We start from the raw sequence: 17156 nt of genomic DNA, 5'->3' as shown, positions 1-17156 counted from the left end.
CTTGTAAGGGGTTAATGCATATGCGGACCAGCAGTATTTCAAAAGCTCAGCCTCCAGGATCGCCAGTGGCCACGGGATTGGTCGGTGCAGTTGGGTGTGCGCGGAGGGCCCAATCGCCTTCGAGCGTGGAGAGGAGGCAGGTGCAGGTGGCGGGAGACGGTGCGCCGGTGGCTGGGGGCAGAGGGCGGAGGCCAGGGGTAGGGGGTAGGGGGCAGGGGGTGGTGGGCGTGGCCCGGAGCTGGCGGCGGTCGCTGGCCGGCGCCCAGGGCACGGGCATGGCGGGCTGGTGGCGGGACCTCCTGCGCACCGTCCGGCGCTACCCTTGGCCCACGAACGTGCTGCTCTACGCCGCGCTCTTCTCAGCCGGCGACGCGCTGCAGCAGCGGCTGCGGGGCGGCCCTGCTGACTGGCGGCAGACGCGGCACGTGGCCACCGTGGCCGTGGCCTTCCACGCGAATTTCAACTACGTGTGGCTGCGCCTGCTGGAGCGCGCGCTGCCGGGGCGCGCGCCGCGCGCCGTCCTGGCCAAGGTGCTGTGCGACCAGGCGTTCGGCGGGCCGGTGTACGTCTCTGCCTTCTACTTCGGTGAGTAGCCGGGCCAGGCACCTGGGGACCGGAACTGGGGGACGGAGGCGGATCCGGAATTGGAGGACGAGACGCAGGGGTCGGGGTTTCAGGGGCTGGGACCAGGCAGGAGCCTGGGGCTCTGGGGGCTGGGGACCGGGGCTGGAATCCTGGGGTGGGGGCCAGGGTTCAGGGGACTGGGAGGGTCTGGATGAGGGCCGGAGGTCGAGGCGCGAGGGTCGAGAAGTTTGGGGACCGTGGATTAACAGGATTGAGGGGAAAGAAATTGAGGGAAGGTTGCCGGAGAGGCCAGGAATTAGGGGGCCAGGTCGCAGTTCGGACGCTGGGTTGCCCGTAGTCTGGGGCTGGAGGTTTCAGGGGTCCTGGGGCGTACGTAGGCCGGAAGTGGGGAGGCAGGGCTGGGGATCCATTTTCCCCTGATAAAGGTCCACGGGAACGTCGAAGAGACCCCAGCTTGCTACCATGTCAGCTGTGAGCCCCGTGACCATGTTGTGGGGCGGGGTCTCCTTTCCACTGGCGGGATACTCCTTTTCAACATACAAACAAAAGGTGAGGGGATTCAGGATGGTGCGGCAGAGCCGGTGGAATCTGAGGTGCGGCCCGGTTCCCCTCAAAATGTGTGCTCAGGGCGGTAGTCCTGCTTTTGTAACAAGATTTCCCTGAAGGGGGTCCCATCCCCATATCAAAACCCACAGGAAATGTCAGGAGACCTCGGACCCCTGCCATGAGAGGACTGTGTACCTGTGAGGGTCTGGGGAGCCCCCTCCTCAAAAAGTCCACCCTGGAGCCTGAGGGCCTGACTTTGGGAACCTTTCTTAGCGCCCTAAATTCTAAAAACAATGGCAAGGGCTCTGTGGCCTTCATCTTCATAGCGTTTTCTATTGCTTGGAAGGGAGTGGGCAGGGGAGGGGCACCCAATCCCCTAAGAAAATTCAAGGGTCCTGGGCCTGACCTTGGCCTTGGAGATCACAAATCCCCCAAGGGGTCTTGTCAGTGGCTGTTGGTGCTTTCTTCTAAACTGTGTTGAAGTGGTCAAGTCGCCACTTTGAAGGAACCTACACTGCCCCTTGGATCTTATTTTGGGGGCCAGAGTCACTCACAGACTCCACAGGAAGCATGCCTGATGCAGTGCCAACCACATGGCCCATGGGGTCAGTGAGGTCAGGGGATAGAGGACCTGAGACCAGGAGCTGCCTGATTTATCAGATCTGTCTCTGATCCCAGCGCGTGACTTCCAGGCCAGATTGGCAAACAGGTTCCTCATGCCTGTTACTGCAGTGCCCTTGTACTCTGGTGATGGGATGGAGGGTTGGGGGCTGCTGGCATTTGGGAGTCAGATTCCTATCTAATCCTCAAACAACCCAGTGAGGCAGGTATTGTTATTCCCATGTTACAGACAAGGAAACTGAGGCTCAAAGGGATAAACAACCTGCCCGAAAGCAACACAATCCATGTCATGGTCTTCATCTCCCTGGGGGATGTCAGCGTTCCTGAAACCAGAAAGATGCTGCAGTCACAGGGCTGCTGGGGCCTGTGGTTCAAGCCAGAGGGCCCTGAAACCGATTCCTGCCCACATTGCTTCTTTGTTTTGATTTCAGATTTCTGGGCCCTGTTTCCCTCTCCTCATGTTAAACTGAAGGGGGAATGGTGGGAAGGGGGTGGGTTGGATGTTTGTTCAAGGCACTTCAGACTTGGAAATTGCCTGTATCAGATGTTCCTTTGTGCTGGGGCTGCCTTGGGAGGTAGAATAGTTGTGATTGAAAGGTCTGGCTCGGAATCCACACCTGGGTTGGACTTGGATCACTATCAACCTCTCTGAGCTCTTTTCCTCCTCTGCAACTCCATCATCCTTAGCTGAGGGTTAGGAGGGTCAGATGAAAGAAAACACATCAAGTGCTTAGCACTTAATTAGTGCTGGGTAAGTGGAATACTATTACCAATATTGGGCTCGGTTTTCTTACCGGTCCTGTTCTAAGAATCCCCTGCAATTGACTAAAAAGATTTTATTTCCCCTTCTTCCTAATCAGAGTTGGAGGAGACTTTTTAAAGCACTGTCATTTTCACACCTTTCCTAAAATAGGAGGATTTTGTCCTTGTTCCCTGACTTCCTTTTCAGGGTTGTTGAACGTCAAAGTTTTCCAGATGTTTTTAGGAAGTCTGAACTGGTGTTCTGCTTTCAAATTCCATTTAGAAAGCCTCTTAGATGGGAAATCTGCAGTTGCTAGAATACCCAGAGTCCAGCAGCCTTTTTGCAAAAGAAGGAAATTAAATTTTTTAAATTTTAAACATTTCACAACATGTTTTGAAGGGAGAGAAGAAAAGTCACCAGTAGTCCCACCATGCTAACACTGAGGTTTTTGTGAATTCTCTAACAGCTTTTTAAAAAAATAATCATTCTGCTATAACTCGGTACCCTGCTATTCTCAGTTCATATTTATCATCACTTTAAAATTTACCTAACTTTAGAATGGAGATTATCTTTTGTTTTCACTGTTGGGTCAGACGGAACATACTGAGTTAGTGATAGTGGTGGTTACCTTGCATATTGGAATAGAAAACTTGAACATGAGCTGTTATACAGTATTCTTCGTATTAAATCTTTTAAAATTCTTTTGGTGTGTGTTTTCTCAAATAGGTATGAGTATTCTCCAGGAAAAGGATGACATATTTTTGGACCTGAGACAGAAATTCTGGAATACATATAAGGTAAGACAGACTTTTGAAAATACGACCAGGGTCTTTTTGTATCTTTTTAACATTAAATACATTTAAATAAAAATATTCTTGGGTTTCCCTGGTGGCGCAGTGGTTGAGAGTCTGCCTGCCGATGCAGGGGACGCAGGTTTGTGCCCCGGTCTGGGAAGATCCCACATGCCGCGGAGTGGCTGGGCCCACGAGCCATGGCCGCTGAGCCTGCGCGTCTGGAGCCTGTGCTCCACAACGGGAGAGGCCACAACAGTGAGAGGCCCGCGTACCATCAAAAAAAAAAAAAAATTCTTAAATTAGGGCTCCAGTTGGTTGGCACAGGGTACTATATTTTGACAGATCTTAAATTTGTTTTGATAGTTGAATGAGAAGTTTTAAGAGTGTCTATATGTGTCTCTGAATTTTAGTCAATGTTCACAACGATTTCTGACATTCTTATATTTATTCTTGTTAGTGATCACGGTGATTTTTTTGGAGCCAAAGAAGTTATTGCAAAATAGGAATAGTAGAATGTGAATGGCTTAATGGAATCATTCTCACATTTAGAGCTGTTGTTTCCAAGTGTGCATTCTGCTGAGTCCCTATGAAAGGAACCTTCTTGACATCACAGAGGTATTTACAGAAAAGGAAGGTGTTTCCCAGGGTTATCCTGAGGCTGGAATCAAGTCACCTCTTGTCCTGTTTGCTCAGTACAAATATATATATGATCCAATCCCACAAATATCTATTCATTTATTCAATGAAGATTTATTGAGCAGTGTCCTCAAGACCTGGCAGAGTCAGGGATGCTTTCCATCTCTGGCCTAGTGTGATTCTATTAATGACAATGTTTGATTCTATTTGATTCTGTTAATGACAATGAGGTGAATTTTCAGGATTCCAGAATATACACAGCCTTGTCTAGGGCTCCACATCTACTTAATTCCTGATCAAAAGCAGTGCCAAGCCAGCCCCAGCCATCCCACCACCCTCACCCACACCCCCAGCATCTTCTGTTGAACTATTCTGAGCTTGAGAACCATTATCACCCGCTTGGTGGTTGAAGGCAGATGACAGGGAGGGTGGAAGCCACATGCTGCCGAGCCCCTCCAGGGGGAAAAGCATTCAGAACTCTTGTTACTTCTCTTGAGGCAAAAATTATGGGCCCATGGTGACATCCAAATATGATTTTCTTCTGCTTTACTTTGGGAAAGGAACATTTATACATTTATATGAAGAGCAAGCCAAGCAGAGTTGTAAAAGAAAGGGGCTTTGACCAAGGATTTGCAGATATTTCAGATTCTCCTTCTTTAATGAAGACATACAGGCTATCTTCATTGGGTAGAAACGTGTCGACTTTTACACACCTTTTTAAAAACAGTGGTTCTGGGATTTCCCTGGTGGTCTAGCGGTTAAGACTCTTCACTCCCAATGCAGGGGGCCCAGGTTCGATCCCTGGTCAGGGAACTAGATTCCACATGCTGCAACTAAAGATCCCGCACGCGGCAACGAAGATCCTGGGTGCTGCAACTAAGACCTGGTACGGCCAAATAAATATTTAAAAAAAGAAAAAACCAAAAAGCAAAACACAACAAAAACAGTGGTTCCAAATGAGTCAGTTGTATCTATGCCCTTGAGAAGAAAGAGGGTACCGGCAGTCTGATGCCCGGCATCATTTGGGGACTTTCCTGAAGATCTCCCATAACAAGAAACTGTCTGCTAGGCATTGCACTAGGTGTTAGCAGAAGATAACACAAAACATATATATATATAGATATATAGAGAGATATACACGCACACACATTGCTACTGTCTTTAAGGGACTTACAATGTAGTGGGGTAGATAGACAAGTAAATAGACAAACATTAACCTCAATGCCAGGAGCAGTGCTCAGAGCATGCAAACGAGTACTTAGCACAGCATGGAGATGTAAGGGTGCGGCTCAAGGAAAGCTTCCGGGGGCAGGTTATGCCTGAGCGGAGTCTTAAAGAACTCAGGGGAGTTAGGCAGATACCTGGGGCCTTTCCAGGGGCAGAAGGAAGGAATGCATAAAACACTGTGGTGTACCTGTAAGGGAGAAACTACAAGAGATGCTATTCATAGAATATAAAATATGAATTGAGGAACAACTGCAAATGACTTTGGATCTTGGAAGGTGTTGAAGGCCATGCCAAGGATCTTGAACTTAAGTGATTACTGGCAAGGGAGACCAGTTAGAGGGTTACTGTGACCAAGTTCACGTAAGAAATCATGAAGCAGTGGGCAGAGGAAGGATTTCAAAAATAGGAGATAGAATTGGTAGGTCTTGATGATGGATTGGAAGTAGGGTTGATGGGCAAGGACACATCTATGGTGACCCATCCGCATTTACTGGGTAGCGCGCAGCATTCTGTAAGCAAGAGCCCACTTTTCTCTCCCAGTTATTTGCTTATTTCTCTGTTATCAGTAGGGACTCAGGGGTTCCCATTTTTTCGATGGTTTATAATTCATTGCTGTGTTTAATTATTTTTGTTTTGCAAATGTCCCAGACTTGGCCAGTGAGAGTCGCTTCAAGCTGGCTCCTATTTCCTTGTGAGAGTCCCCCCATCTTTTTTTTTTTTTAAGCCACTTCCTTACTTTATATCATAAAGATAGATGTTCTAGGCTCATCTTGTACCTTGTACCTGCCCTACTCTGGCCCTGGAATCAACCATTTCTTTGAGGAGTTCTTTTTCCTTTTTGTGGGGAATGGCATGGGAGACCAAGATCTGCACACTGAGTGAGGCTACATTCTGAAGAAAAAAAATTGCCATAAGAAGTGAAGCCATGTTTGGATGGGTTTTTCCTTAAAGTAGTAAATTCTTTTTTTTAAAATAAATTTATTTATTTATTCATTTATTTAATTTTTGGCTGTATTGGGTCTTCGCTGCTGCACGCGGGTTTTCTCTAGTTGCTGAGAGCAGGGGCTACTCTTCGTTGCGGTGCGCGGGCTTCACATTGCGGTGGCTTCTCTTGTTGCAGAGCGCGGGCTCTAGGCACATGGGCTTCAGTAGTTGTGGCCCGCGGACTCTAGAGCACAGGCTCAATAGTTGTGGTGCACAGGCTCAGTTGCTCCACGGCATGTGGGATCTTCCTGGACCAGGGCTCGAACCCGTGTCTCCTGCGTTGGCATGCGGATTCTTAACCACTGCATCACCAGGGAAGCCCCTAAAGTAGTAAATTCTTAAATGAGTATACACTTTAAACTTTAAATAGCTTTTATTGCAACAGTTTATTATAGAAACTTTAGAAAATAAAAATTAGTAAAAACAAAAAAAGAAAAAATAATACCACCTTTATATTACTAGTGTAATACCACTTGTAAGGACTATTTTAAAAACCTCTAGCTTTTTTTTTAAGACATAATTTACATACCAAGATCTCTATCTTTAAAAAAAAAATCCATAATGATGACTCTTTTGTCAGAATGAACAGATTAAAGCCTGTTAAAATAAATCCATCTTTTTTTTTTGGCCACACCACGCGGCTTGCAGGATCTTAGTTCCCTGACCAGGGATCAAACCTGGGCCCCACCAGTGAAAGCCCCGAGTCCTCACCCCTGGACCACCAGGGAATTCCCACAAATAAATACATCTTAAAAGCTAAACTTATTCTGTTGCATGAAGTAGTTAGAATATATTATTATCAAATCACCATAAAGAACAGTTTGGTCTAGAGTTTTAAAAATTGATTGATGATCCTGTATTTTATCAATATTTCCCTTGCATCATTTGCATGGGCAAACAGGAAAATTGCAATATATAAATATGTGTTGTGGACTTCCCTGGTGGCTCAGTGGTTAAGAACCTGCCTGCCAATGCAGGGGACACGGGTTCGAGCCCTAGTCCGGGAAGATCCCACATGCCGCGGAGCAACTAAGTCCGTGAGCCACAACTACTGAGCCTGCATGCCACAACTACTGAAGTCTGCGCGCCTAGAGCCTGTGCTCCACAACAAGAGAAGCCACCGCAATGAGAAGCCCGCATACCACAACAAAGAGTAGCCCCCCTCGCCGCAACTAGAGAAAGCCCGCATGCAACAACGAAGGCCCAACGCAGCCAAAAGTAAAAGATGAATAAATTTAAATAAATAAATATGTGTTGTTATTTTGAAAGCAGTTGTCTTCCAGAATTGGTACTGATTCAGGTAGACTTTTTATTGTAAATTTGTGAATATAATAAAAATCTTTATTCTTGTGCCTAACGGCTGTTTTTGCAACTCCTTACCCTCTTCCACTCAAGAGACCATAAGTAGTCTAATTTAATCTGCTTAGTCTGAAATGTAATACCGCATCCACATTCCACCTGCCTGGTGTTTCTTAATGCTTTATAGAACGAACTGTGTGATCGTTTTGTGCGATTAAAAAGCATCCTAATAAAGTTTCTCTTTATTCCAGAGTGGTCTGATGTACTGGCCTTTTGTACAGGTGAGTTTCAAACTGCTTAGAATGCCAACTCATGGGTCTGGTTTATATGAGCCCTAAAAGACTCTTTCTCTCTCTGTTATAGCTGACCAACTTCAGCCTCGTTCCTGTTCACTGGAGAACAGCTTACACTGGGCTCTGTGGTTTTCTGTGGGCCACTTTCCTCTGCTTTTCACAACAGGGTGGTGATGGTACCTTGAAGTCAGCTTTTACTTTCCTTTATATAAAGGGAACAAATGAAGTTGAAAGACCCCCAGAGAAATGACAAGTCAAGAACTCCCTGAAATTGCCTAATTTTTTCCCCTTAAATGCAGAGGATTGCCTGCAGATGAAGTACCCTGCTTACCAGTTATGTGCTCCATTCTGAAGAATTACTATTCTGTAGACCCGATTGTTTTGTTTTGTTTTTTTATTGCGGTACGCGGGCCTCTCACTGTTGTGGCCTCTCCCGTTGCGGAGCACAGGCTCCGGACTCGCAGGCTGAGCGGCCATGGCTCACGGGCCCAGCCGCTCCGCCGCATATGGGATCTTCCCGGACTGGGGCACGAACCCGTGTCCCCTGCATTGGCAGGCAGGTTCTGCATCGGCAGGTGGACTCTCAACCACTGCGCCACCAGGGAAGCCGACCCAATTGTTTTTTAATTAGCAATTAAATAACTTTAGCATTATTAGCAAATAACTAATAATGCTAAAGTTAGCAAATAACTTTAGCATAGTTATCTAATTAGCAATTAGATAACTTTCAATTCTATTCAAATCTCCTTTTTTTTAATTCTAATCCGAAAGTATTATTGATACTTCTCTAGTATTTTCTCTTCCCTAATACTTTGGTTAATATCAATAACAGTGGCAGAATGGCAGTTTATAATCATTACTATTTCTGGTCTAATATTTTATTGCCAGTTGATTTAAGGAGCTTCCATTTTGATTGTACACATCTCTCTTCTAAAATCTCAGGTTATCTCTTAAACACTTTTGGCTCGGATTACCTTTTATACCAAAAATAGTCCTTATAGTTAATTTCTGTTTACACAGAATTCAATCAGGAATATGGAATAACCAGATTTTCCCCTAAAATGCTGTATAATAATTTATTGTTATGCTAATACTAAAGTTCTGCAAGTACGTTTTATGTAAGAAGAAATGTGCACAGTGTATGATTAGTGTTCTGTATAGAGTGTATTTTACTGATGTCTTCTACTTTTATAGTTTTTAATTATTTTTTTAGTTAATGTTTTTTAGTTTTCAGCATAGTCACTTGGCTAAATATCCCATTTCCTAGATATACGAAATATATAAAATATTTCACTTTTAAAAGAAATATATTGAGTGAAGTTTCTAAAAAAATTAATAAGTTTTCTTCTGGAAGGGAGAACTCTATTCCATAAAGTTCCAGGGAAAACGGTTACCCCAAATTCACACTGATGTTATCTTTTTTAAAATTAGTGCTTTAACATAAATCTTTATAGGTAATCTTTAAGGTGTACATGAGAAACTTGATCCAGTTTTTCAGATTTACTCAGTTTTTCTAACTTCAAAACCAGTGGGTTTAACAATTATTTGACTATTTCAAGAAGTTTTAGCAATTTTCACCCAAGAATTGCATCACTATTCTGTTGCTTCCCATGGAGTGTTTCACAGATTTAAAGATGTGAATCACTGAGATGTTAATATATTTATCTTGAGAATTTATATTTAAGATTAATTTAAGAATGTATGCCTAAATATTTTAAGCATATAATTTATATAACTTGTAATATAAATTTATATGTCATAAGTAAATAACTTTTAAGTGTGGATTTATTTGAATTTAATAGATATGAATATATTTTACATTATTGGGGCAAGAGTAAGGAAATTTCTAGATAGTTTAATTCTAAAATAATTTTTTTTCAGTAGTTTTAAAAGTAGTTCGTAAAACAGAAGAGCTATTTCACAACATATAAGACACATTTTGTCATTTGAAAAGAATATCCAGAGTAACTATAGAAAGAACTACCTGGCAATCTTTTAGATGAGCTTCAATATTACTTATGGTGGAAGAATAGTGTTTGGGAAAATATTTCAGAAAACGAACCTTGTTTATACTGTCGAGGGGGAAAAGCTTATTATTCATAAAAGTATGATAATCTTTACTCAATAATGTGTTACTCTGTACTGTAGAGAGAATATGTAGCATGTATTCTTTGAATTTTTGCAAATAATACCCTTTTAATTTTTATGCAGGACTACTTTTTTTTTTTAGTGTGAGAAATGGAACTCATTCGAAATAATGCAGTGTTTGTTTTAAAATGCTGCTGTCCTTGGTAAAACACGCTCTCAACCTTCCAGTGTTTAGAACAGAGCAGGTGGCTCTTATTCTTCTTCCAGGTTTTCCCATTCATAAGGTTTCTTTAACTTGCTTGTGTGTTGCCACCTGGCCCTTTTTCTGGCCCCCTGGTTGCTCAGTCAAAGGCAAAACCTTTCATTGATTTCCCTTGACAGAGTTGAGGTAGACTGAATTTTCAAAACAACTTGACCTAATACGTGTAGAAAACAAAAGGGAAATTTAGAGGATGTTGAAGCTTTTTTTTGAAAAAAGTTTACAGAATATTGCTTTTTGATCCTGGGTTCTGGCATTTGAGGTATTTACCTTGTAACTCTAATGGCATCTACTCAGCTTTCCTACTTTTCTGATGCCCTGATGGTCATTGTATGGTTATGCCATTGGCCACCACTACCAGGGAGTTGTCTCCTTGGCCCTGCTAAAATCAAGAGTGCCCAGTCCCATCTTTTTGGACTCATGGTTTCCATTTCCAGTCTCAGATATAGGCCTTTTACCCAGATAACTGAAAAATGATTTCTCAGTTCAGAGGAGATCTTTTCCTTCTATACAAGTGGATGCAACCATCCTTATAGTCCACCAGGATAACCATAGTAGATAAAATTTCATAACCCTTATGTAAATAATAAATGTTATTAAAGGGCCACTGTAGGGATGTGAACAGGGTAAACAACAAGGCGATAACTGTTAAAAGAAGTCCGTGGTTGGGAGTATAAGTGAAGAAATTGATAATCAGGTTCTCAGGACATCTAATCCGATTCATCATTCATTGCTTGAACAGCATCCGTGACAAGTGGTCAATAGAAAGCTTGAATATTACTCAAGTAATGCTTCCCAGCTGTAGGTTAGTGACATAAGCAGTAGGTACTTTGAAATCATGGTGCCTGAGGCAACCTGGGAAGGCTCCATGGAGGAGATGCCTGAGCTGGGTCTTGAAGGATGGAAAGTCGAAAGACTGAAGGTCTGTGAACTGGAGTGGTGATGATAGGATCAGATGAGATGAGATCTTGAAAGAGAAGAAAAACAAAAGGCATTTAAATTCTAAATTAGAGGGAAATTTCCATTGGCTGTTCCTCAACTTTGAATAAAGTAGATATTTCTGTCCAGCTTACTTGTAATTAAAAATCATGCATAATTTGTAACCTATCAGTCTTTTTCATTTGTAGGAAAATTAATGAAAGTTATTCCCTTTTAGCTATATCATAGTGGGTTTGGTGAGGAAAAATTAGGCAATGTGAGAGTTTGCAAGTTTGCAATTTTTTTTGCATAACAATTTCTGATAACAAGTTTGAGAGTGGCATGTAAAAATATTTTCCTCAAAATCTGTCAGTAAGGTGATTCAGCAGACAAAGTGATTATCTGCCCACTACACAGTCAGTGAAATTTTGCATTTAGGGGTTCATGAGATTTTGCATTTAGGGGTTCATTTAGGGGTTCATGAAGGGTGCTTTAGGAAAACTTTATCTTATTTGTATTGATGTTTTGGGGGGCCAGAATAAGAAAAGTGTTTAATGAATCAGAGAAATTACAGCTACTAAAAGATAATTCAAAGAGAAAAACAGTTTCACATTCTAGTACTTCATTAATAATTGCAATTTTGGTTTTTAATACTTTGAAGAAAATTTTGTTTCATTTCTTTCACTGTAAAACACATAGATATAGAGATTTAACTTTGGTATTTCAGGTTGTGTCTAAATAAGGCCTCCAAATCAACTGTGTTAACCACAACCAAATTAAACATAGATAGTCTCTCTAATTGAGGTAGATGACCCAGAATTACAATTTCTAACTCACCCATACTTTATTTCTCTCCAAGAATTGTCATCCTTTAGGATTCATTTGAAGCTATTGAAAAATATCTTTTGCTAGGTGGGCAATTTACTTTTAGTTCAGTGAAATTTTATGTGAATTTCTATAGTGTTTGCCAAAACAAATTATACCCAGAACACGCTTAACCATATATTCTGGAGGCAGCTTTCGTTTGAAATTAGGTTCATTAAATTAGAAATTTAATGGATTTTTTGTGCCTGAAGATCTTGACCTTGCATTGACTACACTTAACCTAGTTTTACCCACAATGTTTAGAATCTAAAGGAACAGAAAATGCAATTAAACAACTATTGAAAATTTTTCTTTTAATAATGGGGAATAAGTGAAAGGGGTAATCTGGAGATTAACAATAAAGGATGTACTTGGAATTTCAAGCTACTGTGAGCAGTAGCCAACCAAGTGAATAAAATGGAATAGTTAGTAACTGAGTAACATTATTGGCGTATATCAGTTAGAAGCGTATCTTTTTTTAGTTCTCTTCCCCCTTGTGTCTTCCTTTCCTTAAATCTTTATTTATCCATACCTTCCTTCCTTTCTCTGTCGAATGGCCATAACAAGCCCCCTTCTCCTGTCCTTCATCCCTCCCTAACCCTGACCACCCAAGACAATCCAAGGGGACAGAATAACTGTGATGAAGTTAGGGATCAGACTACTTAAGTGACATAACAGCCATGATGTAGAGAGATGGTAGCAGAGCCTCCTCTTTGGATCTTTTCTTCCCTCTGGGGGAAGAAAATGTGGAAGGATCAATCAGCCCTAGGGAGAATTTTGAAGTGAGTGAACATTCTGGAGGCAGCTTCCATTAGAAATTAGGTTCATTTTCTGAAAGTATTAGAAAATTAATGGGTCCTTGTACTTGAAGATTTTGACCTTGAAGTGTCCCCTTTCTTTTCAGAGATCCTCTCCTTCCTCTGGATGCCCGTTCCCTGCATTCTCTCTGACTTAGTGCGATATCTTCCAAATCAGTTCTCATGTCTTTTCCTCACCTCTCAAAACTCCCATTCTCTCTATCTGACTGATTTCAGCTACATTTAGAAAAGTAGGTTTATTAAGCTAATTTACTGAGATGTGGATGACAGCCTTTCTAGTTGAGTTTTGTTTCTTTTTGTTTTAATTGCTAACACAAATGAATCTCTGGATGGAATTTTAGTAACTATTGCTGTGGTGGGAGGGGGTGGAGATAAGAGGGTATCTTGTGGCAAGAAGACCTCTGAGACATTTTACATTATGCTGTCTATCATTGCAATGTATTGTGAACCTTCCACAATGGATAATCATTATCTGTTTGCACATTTGTATTCCCTTCTAGACTGAGCTTCTGGAGGAAGAATATATTTCTTATGCATACTTGTATCTGAAATGTCTAGCACAGTGTTGGGCATGTAGCAGAGGCCCTGTAATACTGCTGAATGAATGAATGTAATTTGGATTTCTCATCTTTGTTTTTTGCCTCTGGACTGCTGCTGAGCAGTCTGGACTGATGGCCCTTTCATTTTCATCCCCATGTGCAGGCAGCTGTTTCTGTCTTAAGCTGGGCACAGTCCAGACCTTCACCTACTTTGGCCTCAGGCCCATAAAATTGTCTTTTCTTGGAGATGGTTATGACTTGTAGGCTTTGATGCCCCTGGCCCAACTTGCACATACCCTCTGAAAACCATCTCGTCACACCTCTCCCCAGCTCTACAAAGACTGGATTGTTTGTCTTTAATAATTGGGTGGAGGGGGCTTCCCTGGTGGCACAGTGGTTAAGAATCTGCCTGCTAATGCAGGGGACATGTGTTTGAGCCCTGGTCCGGGAGGATCCCACATGTCGCGGAGCAACTAAGCCCGTGCGCCACAACTACTGAGCCTGTGCTCTAGAGCCTGCGAGCCACAACTACTGAGCCCATGCGCCACAACTACTGAAGCCCGTGCGCCTAGAGCCTGTGCTCCACAACAAGAGAAGCCACCGCAATGAGAAGCCCATGCACCGCAATGAAGAGTAGCCCCCGCTCGCCGCGACTAGAGAAAGCCCGCGCGCAGCAACCAAGACCCAACACAGCCAAAAATAAAAAAAATAAAAAAAATTTAAAAAGGGTGGAGGGAATTCCCTGCAGTCCAGTGGTTAGAACTCCATGCTTCCACTGCAGGGGCCCTGGGTTTGATCCCTGGTCAGGGAACTAAGATCCCGCAAGCCATGTGGTATGGCCAAAACAAAAAAGGGGGAATTGGGTGGAATCTTGATAGTTGGGCCTTCTCCAAACCACTAAATTACCCTTTGTGATGGTTAGTTTTATGTGTCCACTTGACTGGGCCACGGGGTGCCCAGGTATTTGGTCAGTCATTATTCTGGGTGTTTCTCTGAAGGTGTTTTTGGATGAGAGTAACATTTATATTGGTAGACTAAGTCAAGCAGATTGCCTTCCCTAATGTGGGTGGGCCTTGTCCAATCAGCTGAAGGCCTGAATAGAACAAAAAGGCTGGCCTCATCCCAAGTAATAGAATTCTTACTGCCTGACTGCCTTCAAACTGGGACATTGGCTTTTCTTCTACTGTTGGACTCGAACCATTGTATATATATATGCCACATCTTCTGTATCGATTCATCTATTGATGGACATTTAGGTTGCTTCCATGTCTTGGCTATTGTAAATAGTGCTGCTATGAACATTGGAGTGCATGTATCTTTTCGAATTAGAGTTTTCTCCAGATATATGTCCAGGAGTGGGATTGTAGGATCATATGTTAGCTCTATTTTTAGTTTTTTAAGGAACCTCCATACTATTCTCCGTAGTGGCTGCACTCATTTAACATTCCCATCAGGTCCCTTTCTGTTGTTTCAGTATTATAATTGAACTGTTGTGGATATAATGGAAATAGTAAGTGGCTGTCAGGAAGTTAACTTGGAGGGTGGGAGATGGAATTCCTTTCCTTGTACCCATCTGTTAGCTTTTAGTTCTAGAATTTGAAGGGGGATAGAACAAATGAAATAAAGTAACATGTAGAGTTCAGGTTTGTTAAAGTTTCATGGGTCATTCTTTCTGAATGTCTTCTGCATAAGGGTTGTAAATTGGAAAGTTGAAACAGAAACTGCTAAACCAAAGTGAAAATATTCCCTGTCCACTTGATTTCTTCAATAGCAGGCCTCTAAATTGAAGATTAAGAGAATGTTCTTAGGGGGGAAAAAAAGTATGTCAGTAAAGTTGTTGTACATTTGGCCAGTTTAACTTTTTGCTATGAAAGGAAAACGGGAAAAAGTCAGTTTATGCATGGGTTGAATGCCAGAGAAAACAATATTTAGAGGACTTAATAAAGGGACATGAAGTATTAAATTAATATACTGAACAGTAGGATACAGACCCACCACACAAAAATTATAATTTGCCAAGTTTTTGCAGTCTGTTTTTGCTCCATAATGATAAGTATTACTAAAGTGAACCACGATTTCCAGGCTTTTGGCCAATAATGAATTTGTGAGAACAGTATTAGAGAATCTTCTGCAGGTGATGTGTGAATTTTTTTTTTAAGGGTGATAGGTAAGTTGCTTGTAATATGTTATTTATTTACCTCTTTATCTATTTATTTATGGCTGCGTTGGGTTTTTGTTGCTGCGCCCGGGTCTCTAGTTGTGGCGAGCAGGGGCTACTCTTTGTTGTGGTGCGCGGGCTTCTCATTGCGGTGGCTTCTCTTGTTGTGGAAACAAGACCCATATATATGCTGTCTACAAGAGACCCACTTCAGACCTAGGGACACATACAGACTGAAAGTGAGGGGATGGAAAAAGATATTTCATGCAAATGGAAACCGAAAGAAAGCTGGAGTAGCAATTCTCGTATCAGACAAAATAGACTTTAAAACAAAGACTATTACAAGAGACAAAGAAGGACACTACATAATGTTCAAGGTATCAATCCAAGAAGAAGATATAACAGTTGTAAATATTTATGCACCCAACATAGGAGAACCTCAATACATAAGGCAAATACTAACAGCCATAAAAGGGGAAATCGACAGTAACACAATCATAGTAGGGGACTTTAACACCCCACTTTCACCAATGGGCAGATCATCCAAAATGAAAATAAATAAGGAAACACAAACTTTAAATTATACATTACACTAGATGGACTTAATTTATAGGACATTCCATCCAAACACAACAGAATACACTTTCTTCTCAAGTGCTCATGGAACATTCTCCAGGATAGATCATATCTTGGGTCACAAATCAAGGCTTGGTAAATTTAAGAAAATTGAAATTGTATCAAGTATCTTTTCAGACCACAACGCTATGAGACTAGAAATCAAGTACAGGAAAAAGTCTATAAGAAATACAAACACATGGAGGCTAAACAACGCACTACTTATTAACCAAGAGATCACTGAAGAAATCAAAGAGGAAATTAAAAAAGGCCTAGAAACAAATGACAGTGAAAACTCAATGACCCAAAACCTATGGGATGCAGCAAAAGCAGTTCTAAGAGGGAAGTTTATAGCAGTACAATCCTACCTTAAGAAACAAGAAATATCTCAAATAAACAACCTAACCTTACACCTAAAGCAATTAGAGAAAGAACAAAAACCCCCCAAAGTTAGCAGAAGGAAAGAAATCATAAAGATCAGATCAGAAATAAATGAAAAAGAAATGAAGAAAACGGTAGCAAAGATCAATAAAACTAAAAGCTGGTTCTTTGAGAAGATAAACAAAATTGACAAACCATTAGCCAGACTCATCAAGAAAAAGAGGAAGAGGACTCAATAAAATTAGAAATGAAAAAGGAGAAGTTACAACTGACACTGCAGAAATACAAAGCATCCTGAGAGACTGCTGCAAGCAACTCTATGCCAATAAAATGGACAGCCTGGAAGAAATTGACAAATTCTTAGAAAGGTATAACCTTCCAAGACTGAACCAGGAAGAAATAGAAAATATGAACAGACCAATCACAAGTAATGAAATTGAAACTGTGATTAAAAATCTTCCAACAAACAAAAGCCCAGGACCAGATGGCTTCACAGCCGAATTCTATCAAACATTTAGAGAAGAGCTAACACCCATCCTTCCCAAAGTCTTCCAAAAAATTGCAGAGGAAGGAACAGTCCCAAAGTCATTCTATGAGGCCACCATCACCCTGATACCAAAACCAGACAAAGATGTCACAAAGAAAGAAAATTACAGACCAATATCACTGATGAATATAGATGCAAAAATCCTCAACAAAATACTAGCAAACAGAATCCAACAGCACATTAAAAGGATCATACACCATGATCAAGTAGGATTTATCCCAGGGATGCAAGGATTCTTCAAT

General features: G+C 41.9%; 1 protein-coding gene across 4 annotated transcripts in view; it reads left to right on the top strand.

Moving 5' to 3' along the window:
• Nucleotides 1–275: 275 nt before the first annotated feature.
• Nucleotides 276–17156, top strand: part of MPV17L (MPV17 mitochondrial inner membrane protein like) — a gene marked incomplete at its 5' end in the record, with an annotated part of 35103 nt that continues 18222 nt past the window's right edge. Inside the window, 4 exons of one of the 4 annotated variants that reach the window (XM_082857714.1) lie at nt 276–585; nt 3221–3291; nt 7686–7715; nt 7798–8149. In XM_082857714.1, the coding sequence (XP_082713840.1) occupies nt 276–585; nt 3221–3291; nt 7686–7715; nt 7798–7977 (591 nt within the window). In that variant the 3' untranslated portion in view covers nt 7978–8149. Of the gene's footprint in view, nt 586–3220; nt 3292–7685; nt 7716–7797; nt 8150–17156 lie in introns of those variants that run through there. The other 3 variants (XM_082857715.1, XM_082857717.1, XM_082857716.1) reach the window with 3 other exon arrangements.

This window comes from Leucopleurus acutus (genome assembly GCF_964270905.1).
Source record: "Leucopleurus acutus genome assembly, chromosome: 16".
NCBI lineage: Eukaryota > Metazoa > Chordata > Mammalia > Artiodactyla > Delphinidae > Leucopleurus > Leucopleurus acutus.
The sequence above is the reverse complement of the archived record's forward strand: the minus strand, read 5'-3'. Positions and strand labels throughout refer to the sequence as shown.